The 13300-nt window shown below is 47.4% G+C and overlaps 1 protein-coding gene across 1 annotated transcript in view; it reads left to right on the forward strand.

Moving 5' to 3' along the window:
* The window catches only part of PEPD (peptidase D), a 226760-nt gene that overhangs the window by 84818 nt on the left and 128642 nt on the right, over positions 1–13300 (forward strand). Inside the window, exon 7 of the mRNA XM_015423842.1 lies at positions 2738–2782. Coding sequence (XP_015279328.1) covers positions 2738–2782 — 45 coding nt within the window. The remainder of the gene's footprint in view (positions 1–2737; positions 2783–13300) is intronic.

Consider the following 13300-nt stretch of genomic DNA (forward strand, 5'->3'; position numbering starts at 1 on the left):
GCAGGAGGACCTGCAAATCTCTGTCGTTCATCCCACTAAACTTTCGTTTTGGGGGGAGCAAAGGGAGACAGGAGTCCTCTGTTCTTCTCTAAACTGATCAACGTGGTTTTGGGGTGGGGAGGAGAAGACTTCCATTGATTTGCTTGTAGTACAGCATTCCCAGCTTGTAGGTGGGTTGCTGGCAGCCTGAATGGCCCAGGCTAAGCCCAGTGTTTTCAGAGCTTGGAGGCAAAGCAGGGCTGGCCAAGGTTTAATATTTGGATGGGAGGGAAGGAAGACTAGGGCTGCTATGCAGAGGAAGGCAGTGGCAAACCACCTCTACTCATCTCTTGTCTTGAAAACCCCATGAGGCATTGCCATAAGTCTGTTATGACTCAACAGCCGTACGGGTTGCTGACCAAAAAGGGACTGGCTTCTGGTGGATGAGTGCCACGCTGGCTGGCTCTTACTCTTGTGAGTGTTCAGGGACTGAGTGCAATCCTTGGGTCTTTTCTCTGAAGAGGCTCTTGTCTCAGGGATGAATATAAATGTTGTCCCCCGTGGGAGAAAGTAGTTGTGTGAATCCACTCTGGCTGGCGGTTCCTCGGAAAGACACCTTTTTCTCTCCTGTGGAGGGTATCGTGAATTTTGGACAATTATCCCTTGTTTGCGGAGCAGGTGCTTGACAGCGTTGTTTTACCCTGTGTTGTCAGTCTGTTGTCTTAAAAGAGAGAGCCTGCTGGCTTGTTGGGTCATAGCTCTGTTCAGTTATCCCAGCTCTCTTGTCTCGGTGAGCCCTTAGGTTTCCAGTTTTTGATGTATTAATCTTGATACCAGAGTTCCGTCCTTCTATTCTTTGCAGCTCTCCGCTGCCTGGTTTCTTTCACTGCTTGTTAAGATCATGGCGGGACGCTTTCCATAGGAAACGAGGGGTCCAACCTTTTGTTCACAGAACTTCACAGGCGAAATGTACCGTTTTGCTCATCAATGAGCCTCTTTGTGTTTAACTAGCTTTTACACCCCCATCGCTGCTTTCGCACAGAATCGTAGCTTTTTTGCAGGGATAATGATCTTAAAACCTGCCTGGGGGGGAAAGGAGGAGGCTTCATTTATGTTCAAAACAGACAAAAACTCATTAGCTGCTCTTTTTCTTTTTTTGTCCCTAGTGACCAGTTGAGTTCCACAGAGAGCATGGCTGGTGTGATGCCAATTTAATTTCTCTTGTTGCGTTTGTGCTGGGATAGAGACTAGGTAAAACAGAATGCCACTGTAATTGAAGGGTTGAGACCAGGATTTGGTTTTTGCTGATGGAAAATAAAAAGGAAAAAAGAGGGTCCCCTCTGACTACCCCGAAAGGCTGTGCTGGGGATCACAGGACCTGCCTTTAGGACGGGGGCTGTAGTAAGTTGGCATGTTGGGTGAGTCGGATTGGAAAAGCTGGCAGGTCCCATCCTGTGGCTGGAATTCTCTCCCTTGTGCCTGCTGAGACCTGTAGAAGGTGGGTGCTGATTCTAAGGAATATGATATTTCTGTTAAGCTCTTCTGAATGTGAAGTGTGGACCTCTGAGTATTTGATACTCTTCGTTAGCCCCTGGAATATCACTACCAAGAGTGGCAAACTGTCCCATCTCCTAGGAGGCAGGGGGTGGATCCATCTATCTAAGTGACTCTTCCTCCAGTGGAGGAAGTGCCGCTTAACTTGGAAGAAGTCTTCTTAGGATGGAGGAAGTCTTCAAACATGAGCCAACTGGAAAAGTAGAGTATAAATACTTTAAGTAATAAATGAAAAGACTTTGCTCAGTGGAGTGGTAGGATTGGTAGGATCCACCCCAGTGTGTCTGTTGCTTTTTTGCAGCTATTGGTTCACATATAAAACCCCTTTTGTTTTTTGCAATGTAAATGGATGGGTACTGTGATACAGCCAAGAGAATGCTGCCCTTGCATCATTCCCCATCGCGTCTATCCAGCAACAGAATAACCCACGGTGGGCCTGTGAATTTATCGTGGTGGAAAAGGCCATCAAGTCATGGCCAACTTATGGCGTCCTTGTAGGTTTTTCAAGGCAAGGGACGAACAGGGATGATTTGCTGATGCCTGCCTCTGCATGGTAACTTGGGTTGCCAGCTCCAGGTTGGGAAATTCGTCGAGATTTGGGAGGGGGTGCATTCTGGGCCAGTTTGGTGTAGTGGTTAAGTGTGCAGACTCTAATCTGGGAGAACTGGGTTTGATTCCCCACTCCTCCACTTGGAGCTGCTGGATGGCTTTGGGCAAGCCATAGTTCTGGCACAGCTGTTCTTGAAAAAGAGTTGTTTCTGTCAGAGCTTTCTCAGCCCCACCTATCTCACAGGGTGTCTGTTGTGGGGAGGGGAAGGGGAAGGAGTTTGTAAGCCACTCTGAGACTCCGAGTGAAGGGCAGGGTATAAATCCAGTCTCCTCCTCCTCCTCCTTCGGAGTGTGGAGTCTGGGGAGGGACCTCATCAGGGTTTAATGCCAGGGGAACAGATCTCTTTAGTTTGGAGATCAGTTGTGATTCCAGGAGATCTGCAAGTCCCCCCTGGAGTTTGGCAGCCCTAGTAGCTCCAGTCTTTCTTGGTGGTTCCCCATCCTTTTGGTGTAAGCGTTCCTTCAGATGCTGTATGTGTTTGTATTGATGGATACACAATGTGAAGGGGCCAAATAAAAGCATCGCCTGGAAATAAATCTGGCATGGGGCATTTCATGGAGTTTGCTGTTAACGGCTGTTTCTTCTCTTCCGCAGATTTACAGTAAACAACATGATCCTGCACCCAGAGATTGCCGAATGGTACGTTTTCTTTTTGATCTTTCCCCCACGACAGAGTCCTTGTTCTGATCAATTTGGTCATTGCTTACCAGTGGTCTCTCAAAATGCCCATCACTGATTCAAATTTCTATCTTGATCCCAGATGCACAAGATAAAAGTAAACTGAGACTCTACCATGTGCATAGAATGTGTGTGGCTTGGCATTTTAAACATACCCGGAAACATTTTATAAATATGAGGTCATAGTGTGCTATAGGTTCAGTGATGGCAGCTTCTTTAATGGATTATTCCCCCCCCCCCCAAAATAAATAAATAAATTAGTGGGCATATAGATGCCTCTGAAACTTGGTTTTGTGTTACTTGTCAGCCTCCCTTGCGATTCAGGGAAAGTGTCCCCCTCACCCAAGGGGCCATTGTCCCAGAGAACTTAAAATGACATTCTGGGCTCAAGAGGCTTGTGGCTCCTGCATACCTCATATGGTGATTCTTCTGCCTCGACTTTATCTTGCCCATGCTTTTTGTTATGCTTTCCGTGAAGGGGGGGGGGGTCACACAAACGCACATGAAGCTGCCTTAGACCCTTGGTCTATCAAAGTCAGTATTGTCTAATTTGATTGGCAGCCATTTGCCAGGGTCTCGGGTAGAGATCTTTTGGATCACCTCCTATCTGATCCTTTTAGCTGGAGGTGCTGGGGGTTGAACCTGGGACTTTCTGCATGCAAAGCTGATGCCCTGCCACTGAGCCACAGCCCCTTCTTTGAGCAACCTTGTACCAGTCAGACCCTTGGTCTATCAAGTTTTGCATTGTCCACTGTAACCAGCAGGAGCTCTGTCAGGTCTTAGGTGGAGGTCTTCCACATCACTTTCTGCCTAATTTTTTTTTTTTTTTTATTTTTTGGTGTTTGTGTGTGTGTGTCTGCACCTGGAAGTCAAGTTGACCTCTGGTGACTGACCCCTACTGGGGGCCTGGAGGATATACAGAGAGGTGGCTGAATAAAGCCTGCCTCTGTCCTCCTGACTTGGTATACCAAGGAGGTCTCCCATCTCCCATCCAAATACTAATCACGGTTGACCCTGCTTAGCTTCTGAGATCTGACGAGATCGGGCTTGCCTGGGCTATCCAGGTTAGGGCCCTGCCTAATCTTTTTAAGTGGAGGTGCTTGGTATAGTACTTGGGACCTTCTTCATGGAAAGCACATTGTGTTCCACTGAGTTACATCCCCCTCCCTAAATATGATGGGGGTCAGGATATGAACAGCTTGAGAACATGGTTTCTCTTGGATCAGGTTGTCAGCCTACCAACCCCAAGAACCCGAGCAGTTCTTTTATGGGCTCATATACAGAAAAGCCTTTCATGGGACTTGCCAGCCTGAAATCCTGTCAGCGGGTGGTGCTGGGGGGTCACACCTGGGTCCTCCTCCGCTGAACTTGAGGGCCTTCTCCTCCCCCCCCCTGCCCCTGAAATTGTAGCCAACAGCAGAGAATGTCCACAGTAGGCCATTATGTAGCATCACAAAGGAGGGGGAAGCAAAATGAAATGCCACTCTGATCATCCTTGTTAATTTGCTGAAAAATTGGTTAGTGTTAGCAATTGTGTGGCCACAAATAAAATATATTAATTATAATTAGCACTATTGCTGCGACTGCCCAGCGAAACATTAATTGAAAGCCTGGCAGAATGGGTAATGTTATATAAATGTCAGACTATTATTACCTCCTTTTGGGATTCATTTTAAAAGCATTAATTCTAATGCGTTCGGTTTGCAAATTTATGGATATTCTCTTTAATTACACTTGAATGTCAGTGGAGTCTGACATTAGCAGAAGCGTACCTAGAAGTATCCAAGTCCTAAAGTGTTCCTGGCGGTGATATGTCTTCATTTTTTTTTAAAAAAAATCTTTTTTGTAAAGTAAGAATATTAAAGCTCCCCCCAGTACTGAAAAATGAAAGTGCTCTTGTTTAAAGAAGAGATTCTGTGCCTCAAGGTTGTCATACTGCAAGCTATTAGTGGTGGACTAGGATTGGTTAGTCTTGAATTCAGATCTCACAGCCATAAAGGTTGTTGGGGGGGAGTGACATTGGGGTGGTACACATGCTCTCAACCAAAGTTCCCTCTAAGCTGAGTTAGTGTGGGCTAGCTCACAGTTTTTTAGCCTCTGGCTCACACATTTTTGTCTTAGCTCAGGAAGGATGGCTCCAGAGCAAATGCATTTATGCAGTAGTAGCCAAATCGCTCGCTCACAGCTTTCATGCCAGGAGCTCACGAAGTAGAATCTTTGCTCACAGGGCTCCACAGCTTGGAGGGAGCACTGCTCGCAACCTAGCTTCTCTTGTAAGCTTGTTTGTGTGTGTTTGCATGCCTGGAAGTTATGGTGACTTCTGGTGACCTCTAGTGGGGCTAGGACATTTCAGAGAAGTTGCTTGATTGCCTGCATCCCCCTGGTATTCCTTGGAGGTCTCCCTTCCGAGTATTTGCCAGGGTCAGCCCTGCTTAGCTTCCAAGATCTGATGAGATCAGGCTTTCCTGGCCTATCCAGGTCAGGGCTCTTGTGAGCTTGTTGTGAGGATGAAACAAAAGGAAAGGAGAACTGTTTTTGGCACACCCTGATCTCCTCAGAGAATGGGTGGGATTAACCTGTAATTGATCGAGATGTGGGGCTGCAGTCCAAAATGGCAACCCTGTGTTGTGTCCTCTATGGTAACATGCATCAGTGGGGTGTGACATCATTGCATACATTTCCCTGTCTACTTCCTCCCCTTGTCCAAAGCAGCAGCTGGTGATAATCAAGTTGGACTGAAGCTTTGTGTGATGTCATTTCCTTTCCTGCTCCTTATATGGGAGAGGAGGTCAAACACAACACAGCGCTTGTGCTTTTGTCAGCAGCCCTGTGTGCTTCACCACATCTCAATCCACTCTGGAAGACTATTCATCCCTTGATTTGATAGGGAGGCCAGCTTAGGAAGTGGGTTGATACCCTGTGCTTATCAAAGTCCTACAGGTGGTACTTGGTTGAAGCCAGCTAGCCATTACTTGGCTTGGTTTTTGTGGTGCCTGGGGGAAAAAACCTGGTTGTGAAGTGTACTTGGGACATGTTCAGTAATGAACTAACGACGGCCTAATCCTGATTTGTTGTGTTCTACCACCACTCTGTGCAGCTAAAATGGGACTTCTCCTGGACCTGCTGCTGGATAAACAGGAAGCAGCTGTGGCCAGGAGTGCCTTTTGCCAGCTTTGTCTGTGGCCCTTCCCGGAACAGAAGAGATCTGGCCACTGTGGTTATGTGTGCCATGGTAACATCTAGATTAGATTACTGCAGTGTTCTCTGTGGGAGGCTTCCTCTGCAGGGTCTATTTTTCTCCGAAAAAGGCCCTTTGGGTTGGTAGAAGACTAACTGCAGTGTTCTCTGTGGGAGGCTTCCTTTGCAGGAAGAGTCTGTTTTTCTACGAAGAAGGCCCTTTGGGTTGGTAGAAGACAATGTATGCATGGAGGAAGGGAGTGGTAGGACATAGTCCATTGACTTTAATATGACCTTGGCTTATTTGCCCCTTGTTGTCTGAAATCGGTGAGCTCCCTCAGTGGAGGACAACATCCTGAGTCAGGTTGTCCCTTCCATCCATTGCTGGAGAGGGCTCCCCCCCCCCCCCACTTATACTCCACGATGCAAATTCCGTGCCAGGTATTATTAGGAAAGAGGTTGCCATTTATTTTTTTTTATTTTCCAACATTGTAATGTTATCGATCTATTGTGCAGGCCTCATTTGGGATGCTGTGTATCGTTCTGATTGCCCAAACTGGGGCAACGTATGGAAGAGGGCAACCAAGGTTATGACAGGGTTGGAGCACCTTTCCTTATGAGCGAAAGGCTAAAGAGCCTGCAGCTTTTCATATTAGAGAAAAGATTACTAAGAGGGGACATGAGAGAGGTATGTTAAAAGAATTATGCATAGGGTGGAGATAGTGGATAACCCCCCCCCATAATACTAGAATTCAGGGACATCTGGTGAAGTTGATGGACAATAGATTTTGGACTTGAAAAACGAAGTGATTTTTTACTCAACGAGTTAGTAAATTGTGGGGTTCATTGCTAATGGACATAATGATGGCTGTGAGCATAGATGGCTTTAGAAAGGCATTTGATTGATAAAAGATAGGTCTGTCAGTGGTTACTGGCTATGATGACTAAAGGGAATCTCCATGTTCAGAGGCAGTAAACCTCTGAATACTGGTGCAAGGCAGCGGCTTCAGGGGGAGGTGTCTTGGCCTCTGTGCCCTTTTGGTTGACCCTCTGTGGTAACTGGATGGCTGCTGTGTGAAACAGGATGCTGGAGTAGATGGGCCACTCGTCAAGTCTAGCAGGTAAGTCTTGGGATGGTGGGCATCTTCCCTAGTTCTAGTCCTGCCTCTGTGAAGAGCAGTATCTACCAACAACTCCCACCATGACTGCTGACCCTTGGCAAAGAAATACCCCACCCCCCCAGCAATGTTCCCTCTAAGCTGTGGAGTCTTGTGAGCAAAAATTCTACTTTGTGAGCTCCTGGGCATTAAAGTTGTGAGTGAGAGATGTGGCTATTGCATAAATTAGTTTGCTCTGGAGCCACCCTTCCTGAGTGAAGACGAAAATGTGTGAGCCAGAGGCTAAAAAACTGTGAGCTGGCTCACATTAACTCAGCTTAGAGGGAACACTGCCCCCCAGGGCAGCTGAGATTTAGGAGGCTCCATATATCAGTTATCACCTTATTTCCACATGGTACAGTGGAAGAGAAGGGGAGCCAAGCTGGGTCTGGGTATGCTAGGCCACCTTAAAAGAAGTCTGGAAATCGACCCTCGGCTCAGTCGAATGCAGCCTTTATATGTGAGTGTGGGGAGGGGGGAGTTCCCGGGAAGTTCATCACAATTGCATGCTCGAAAGGAGGGGGGAAGTGTCTCAAATTAATCCAGGGGAACTGTTCACAAAGAAAGCTAAATCTGAAGTTCGGAATGCAAAATCTTTTTAGGACACTGGCAGCCTGAGGTGGAAGGTTGTGAACAGGCAAGAAAAGACAACAACCCAGGGTGTGGAAGCCGCCTGCCTTCCCCTGTATTTTCTCCCCAGCAACTGGTGTTCAGAAGTACAGGGCCTCTAAATGTGGCGTTTCCCTTTAGTCATAAGGGCAGATAACCATTGACAGGTTTTTGCTCCAGGAATCTGCCGGGTTCCATTGTAAGGCCACCAGAGCTTTACAAGTCTTGTGGCAAGATAGACTAATGTGGGCAAAACGTTTCCTGCAAGTCAGGAAGGGGGCACAGAGAAGTCCAGAAGTATGCCCGTGTAACAAATGGTAGAGTATAGAGGCTGCACCAGGCAGTCCTTTCAAGCTGTCCTTCCAAGCAGCTTTCCATGAAAAGAACGGCTCGTGCTGTGCAAGACCTTTCATTAGTTTCAGGGTCCCTGTGAGTCTGGAGCACCCAACCAGAGAGGAGGCTGACTGCTGCCTCTCTGCAAGGACTCGCTATAGGCGATAGCCCTGTACACACAACCCCCTCCCACACATTGACTGAATGTGTGGGGAGAGATCATGAGTATGAGCGCACCGGTCCCTGCCTCTGTGTGATTGCCCACTCACGAGCAGGGCACCTGCATACGGTGAAAGTATCCTGGCATAAAGGTAAAGGTAAAGGTTCCCTTGCTCGAAAGCGAGTCGAGTCCGTCTCTGGGCTTGCAGTGCTCATCTCCGTTTTAAAGCCGAAGAGCCAGCGCTGTTCAAAGACGTTTCCGTGGTCATGTGGCCGGCATGACTAAGCACCAAGGCACATGGAATGCTGTTACCTTCCCACCAAAGTGGGAAGGTAATTTATCTACTTGCAATTTCATGCTTTCGAACTGCTAGGTTGGCAGGAGCTGGAACTAGAGATGGGAGCTCACTCCATCATGCGGCACCCGGGTCTCGAACTGCTGAACTACCGACCTTCCACAGCCTGCAGTTCAGCGTCTTAACCACCGTGATATTTGGAAAGCGGTGTCCCCCATATGCTCAGACACTTTCTCCCTGCGTAGCTGACATGCAGATGACCTGGGTGGTTGCGGGGAGGTGGGCCTAGCACACTTGTTGCCTGCTTTCCATTTCCACGTGTTCAGTCAGTGTACAGAGAGGTCTGCGTACCGGGCTGTCTTCCTTACTGTTTCACGTGGACTGACATTCCCCCAGGCTCACACAAGGACAGCATTGCAGACCGGAGCTCGGAAGTTCCAGGTCTGCGGTACCATCAGTCCCGCCTGACTCACATCCTGCTGTCGTTAGTTCCTGTGGTCTGTCGATGGCCCAGAAGAAGAGTACCACCAAGTCTCTTATAAATTATAAAAACACTCCTGCCTCAAGGCAGTGGTTGTTTACAAGCCTTGGGGTGCCCCTTGTGTGCACTCTTAAGTAGCTCCTTGGCTCTTGGCCCACAGGGTTATGTTGCACACTCGTTGCTTGAAAGACATGATGTCGTGTTGCGGAAGACAAATTCTGTTAACATTGATGCAGTCTGCATGAGTTAGGGAGGGTAGACGGTATGAAGCCGACCCCTTTCTGTCATCCTAAATGAGCCAATGAACATATAACTTAGGTTGAGCTCTTTTGAAAAGGGGACGTTTCATTTAACCTTTTCGTGGTTTGATTTTTAAGCCATGACCTGCAAAGTATGGTATAGGAAAATGGTGTTTTTAAAAAAAGTTATTTCAATATAGGGGATGTGTTTTTCTTTTGGACCACAAACCATGACTTCTGAGTTGATCTCTTTGGGGTGCTCACCAGTGAGGCGCCTGTGACTTGGACTGTGTGGCCCTCTGGAAGCAGGGAAGGTATTAAAAGCACCTGGTGAACCTAAGCCTGGTCAAAGCAAGGGAGCGAGTTATCTCCCAGCCCTTCTCCCGTTACCCTTGTGAGCATGCGAGCGACTGCAGTCATTTCCACAGGAATCATTTTGTCAAGCTTGGAAGTATAATCTTGTCACCGGGATGAATACACTCCGATGAAATCTCTGCTTTTAAAAAATCTATCTGTGTGCTGGCGGGGACGCAGCGTTCTGTCTGCGCTCTGGCTTTTGTTGTTGCAGCAGGATTGAAATGTGATCGAGAGACACTGCAGCTTGTGAGGCTTTTGAAAACAGTGGCACGTTTTCTGGGTTAACTTACCCAGGGAGCTTTGTCGTGATGGTTAGGAAATGGTCTAATTTAAGTAAAAATCAGCCGCACTGGACACCCTCAAACTTGGAGGTACTTCACATTCCACCCACCAAGCTCTCCCTGGCACTGGCTGGGGGGGGGAATGGGGATAGAACTGCTCCCATAAAGAGACGTTGGACCTGTGAAAATACTAATGGTGCAGGTCTCTCGACCATCATTATGAGACTGTGAGTGGGCAAATGGTGTACGTGCTCCGTTGGAAGAGTGAGCCCCCCTTCCTGAAGCTCAAGGCAGAAAATGGAGCACAAAGTTTCCCTTCCTATAGCTCCACTCTTAGGAAGAATTCCTGACCCAAGTGTTTCAGGTGCAGGTCCTGGCTGATGCACCCAGCAAGATACCATCTGGAACTAACTCATGCAACACCTTATTCCTACCAGCTTTTTGTCACTACCTTACTTGACAGCACTTCTGCAGGGCTGGCCGCTTTGCTCCGGACATCTCTCTGGGAATGGGCTGTAGCTCAGTGGCAGAGCATCTGCTTTGCATGCAAAAGGTCCCGTATTCTGTCCTCAGCCATTCCAGCTTTAAAGGGTGAGGTGGGAGGTGATTGAAAGCAAAGCCAGCCCAAGGGACCTGTGACAAACTCTGATTTTGGTGTGCCTCCCCCCTCAATGCAATATAGAGAAAATGCTTGGGGGGGGGGGAGGCTGAAATGCTGATTGGCTCTGTGAGATAAAATCTCTGCCTGAGACCCTAGAGAGCTACTACCAGGTCAAAGCAGGCAAGAAGAACCCTATTTAAACCTATTGTCTGGCTCAGGTCAAGGCAATGTCTTATTTTTCACTGGTAGTTTAGGATACTGATGTTTACAACTCCAGCATAGGTGGGAATGCAATATAATCAGGGCTATCCAAAATTCTGAATGTGTACACACAAATTCTGTCAGATTTTTATGTCTGGAAATACTAGGCTGTTTTTTTATTCTTTATTTGTGTGTGTGTGTATACATGCAATCACACTGTGTTTTAATTTTTCAGTCCACCTAGAGTCTCAGCAAGTGAGGCGGACTGTAAGCAAAATAAATAAGTAAAAAAACCCAGCCTACCAGGATTGTTATCTCTGACTAAAATCTTGCATGGATGCAAACTGTGGTTAACGCAGAGCATAGCCCCTCTAGAAACTGATGAAACTGTGGTTTGAAGGTGAGGGTCTGCAAACCTGGCTTGCATTCATAGTGGTTTGCATCATGGTTAACGTGCAGACTGTGGAACTGTGGCTAACTCAGGAAAGGGAAGAGAGGTGAGCCTCAAGATACGTCTCAATCAATGGGCCATTAAAAGACCAGTGCTGGGCCTTTGGTGAGGAAATACCTCTTGCTGAAAAGAGCTAGTTGTTAACAGATGTGCAAGCTTTTGATTTTTGCTAAACTCCTCATCCAGGGGTTCATAAATTTAATACAGCTCTAAGCCAAAACAATGCGTGTGGATTTTTTCTCTCCCTTTCTCAGTCTACTACCGTTGCAAAGCTTGCTGTGACAACCCAAAGGATTTGGTAGCTTTAGGCGGGAATTCATTCATATTCTATTACTGTTCTTGGGCTTTCCGTTCTGTAACTTGAGGAATAACAAGAAGCAACCCCGTTACGGGGCCTGCACCTTATGGTTGAAAAGAGAAATTAAACATGCACATCTTTAAGCTACTGTTTGGCTGATAAAGGAGATCATTTTGGTTTTGAGGGGGGGGGTAAAGCAGGAGGTGAAGCCCAAAAATTGTACTTTTGTGAGGAGCAAAAATTGCTCTGTCAGTGATGACTTCATTGGACAGATGTAAGCTCTCTGTTTCAGAGAGAATATCCATCTGCAGTTCACCCTAAAATCAAGAACCCAGCCCCCGGGAACCTGGCCGTTAAGTTCCAGTTCAAGTTTAGTTCATAAATTAAGTAACTAAGCATATCTGATTTCTGAACTTTTACTGTTTCAGGATATCTCAACAATTCTCTCCCTCAAGCCCTGGGACTGTAGAATCTAGGATTGCCAGACCCCCGGTGGAGGTGGGGGTCCCCGGCTGCCAATCAGCTGGCCTGTGGGGGGGACGTAACAGAAAAAAGGAGAAGGCCTGGGCCTCATAGCCAGCATCACACAGGAACTGACATCATTGTAATAATGATGTACAGGTGATGCTGTGGTATCTGAGCAAAAACTTATGGTAGAAGCTGGGTTTACCATAGAGTTTTTGCCTACATACCAGAGCATCACCCTAACGTCACTGGCATAATGATGTCACTTCCTGTACAGTGCTGGCGACAAGGCCTAGGCCTTTCTCTTTCTTCTCACATGTGCTCCCCATCCCTGACTGGTCACCAGGAGTGACCTGGCAACCCTAGTAGAATCTTTGGCTCCTGCTCCTGAGTCAGGTTTGCCCACATGATGTTAGGTGTGCTTTCTTTCCCAGCTGTTTTCCCTTGGCATTATGGATTTCTATAGCTTCACATTTTGGTGTGTTTTAAACTGCTCCTGTGTCTTACTAGGAATCTTTGCTGTTAGAGTCAAATTAGGAATGGTTCTTCTGCTTGGCCTCTCAGTCTTGTATAATAAGCCATACGGTGCAGGGCTGAATTTAACAGATTGTATCCACCGTATTGCTTTGACCTGGATAGCCCAGACAAGCCCTATCTCATCAGATCTCAGAAGCTAAGAAGCCAGGTCTGTCCTTGCTAGTATTTGGATGGGAGACCACCAAAGAAATCCAGGGTTGGGATGCGGAGACAGGCAATGACAAACCACCTCTCTGAACATCTCTTGCCTTGGAAACCCTAAGAGGGTCACCATAAGTCAGCTGTGACTTGATTTGGGGGGGGATCTGTCATATCAAAGTGAGCCCGTCCAAACTGCTTATCTTTTTATGCTGGTTGATAAACCAGCTACTGGTGGTTGATCGCAGCAGCTGCTTTCTTCCCCTGAACGATCTGCAGAAATACAGGAAGCTGCCTGTCTCCAGAACTGGTGATGGGAACTAGAGATGCGAGTCCAGCCAAAAAACTGCTAAGGTTCAACACAGTATGTATGCATGCACAGACGCAGCACCATATTATGGTTTTGCCTTGAGTCTACCAAGTCGCAGTGGCATGGAAAGGGGCCATGGCTCAATGGTGGAGCATCTGCTTTGCATGCTAAAGGTCCCAGGTTCGATCCCTGGCATCTCCAGTTAAAAGCATGGAACAGATGATAATGTGACAAGACCTTGACCTGAGACCCTGGAGAGCTGCTGCCAGTCAGAGCACATGACACTGACCTTGACAGGCCATGGGTCTGGTTCAGTAGAAGGCACCCTCATGTATTTGCAGTGCGAGAAGAAGACAGGAGATGATTGCTGACTTCATGGCAAGCAGGCT

This window comes from Gekko japonicus, unplaced genomic scaffold (genome assembly GCF_001447785.1).
Source record: "Gekko japonicus isolate JY-2015 unplaced genomic scaffold, Gekko_japonicus_V1.1 scaffold225, whole genome shotgun sequence".
Taxonomy (NCBI): Eukaryota; Metazoa; Chordata; class Lepidosauria; order Squamata; family Gekkonidae; genus Gekko; species Gekko japonicus.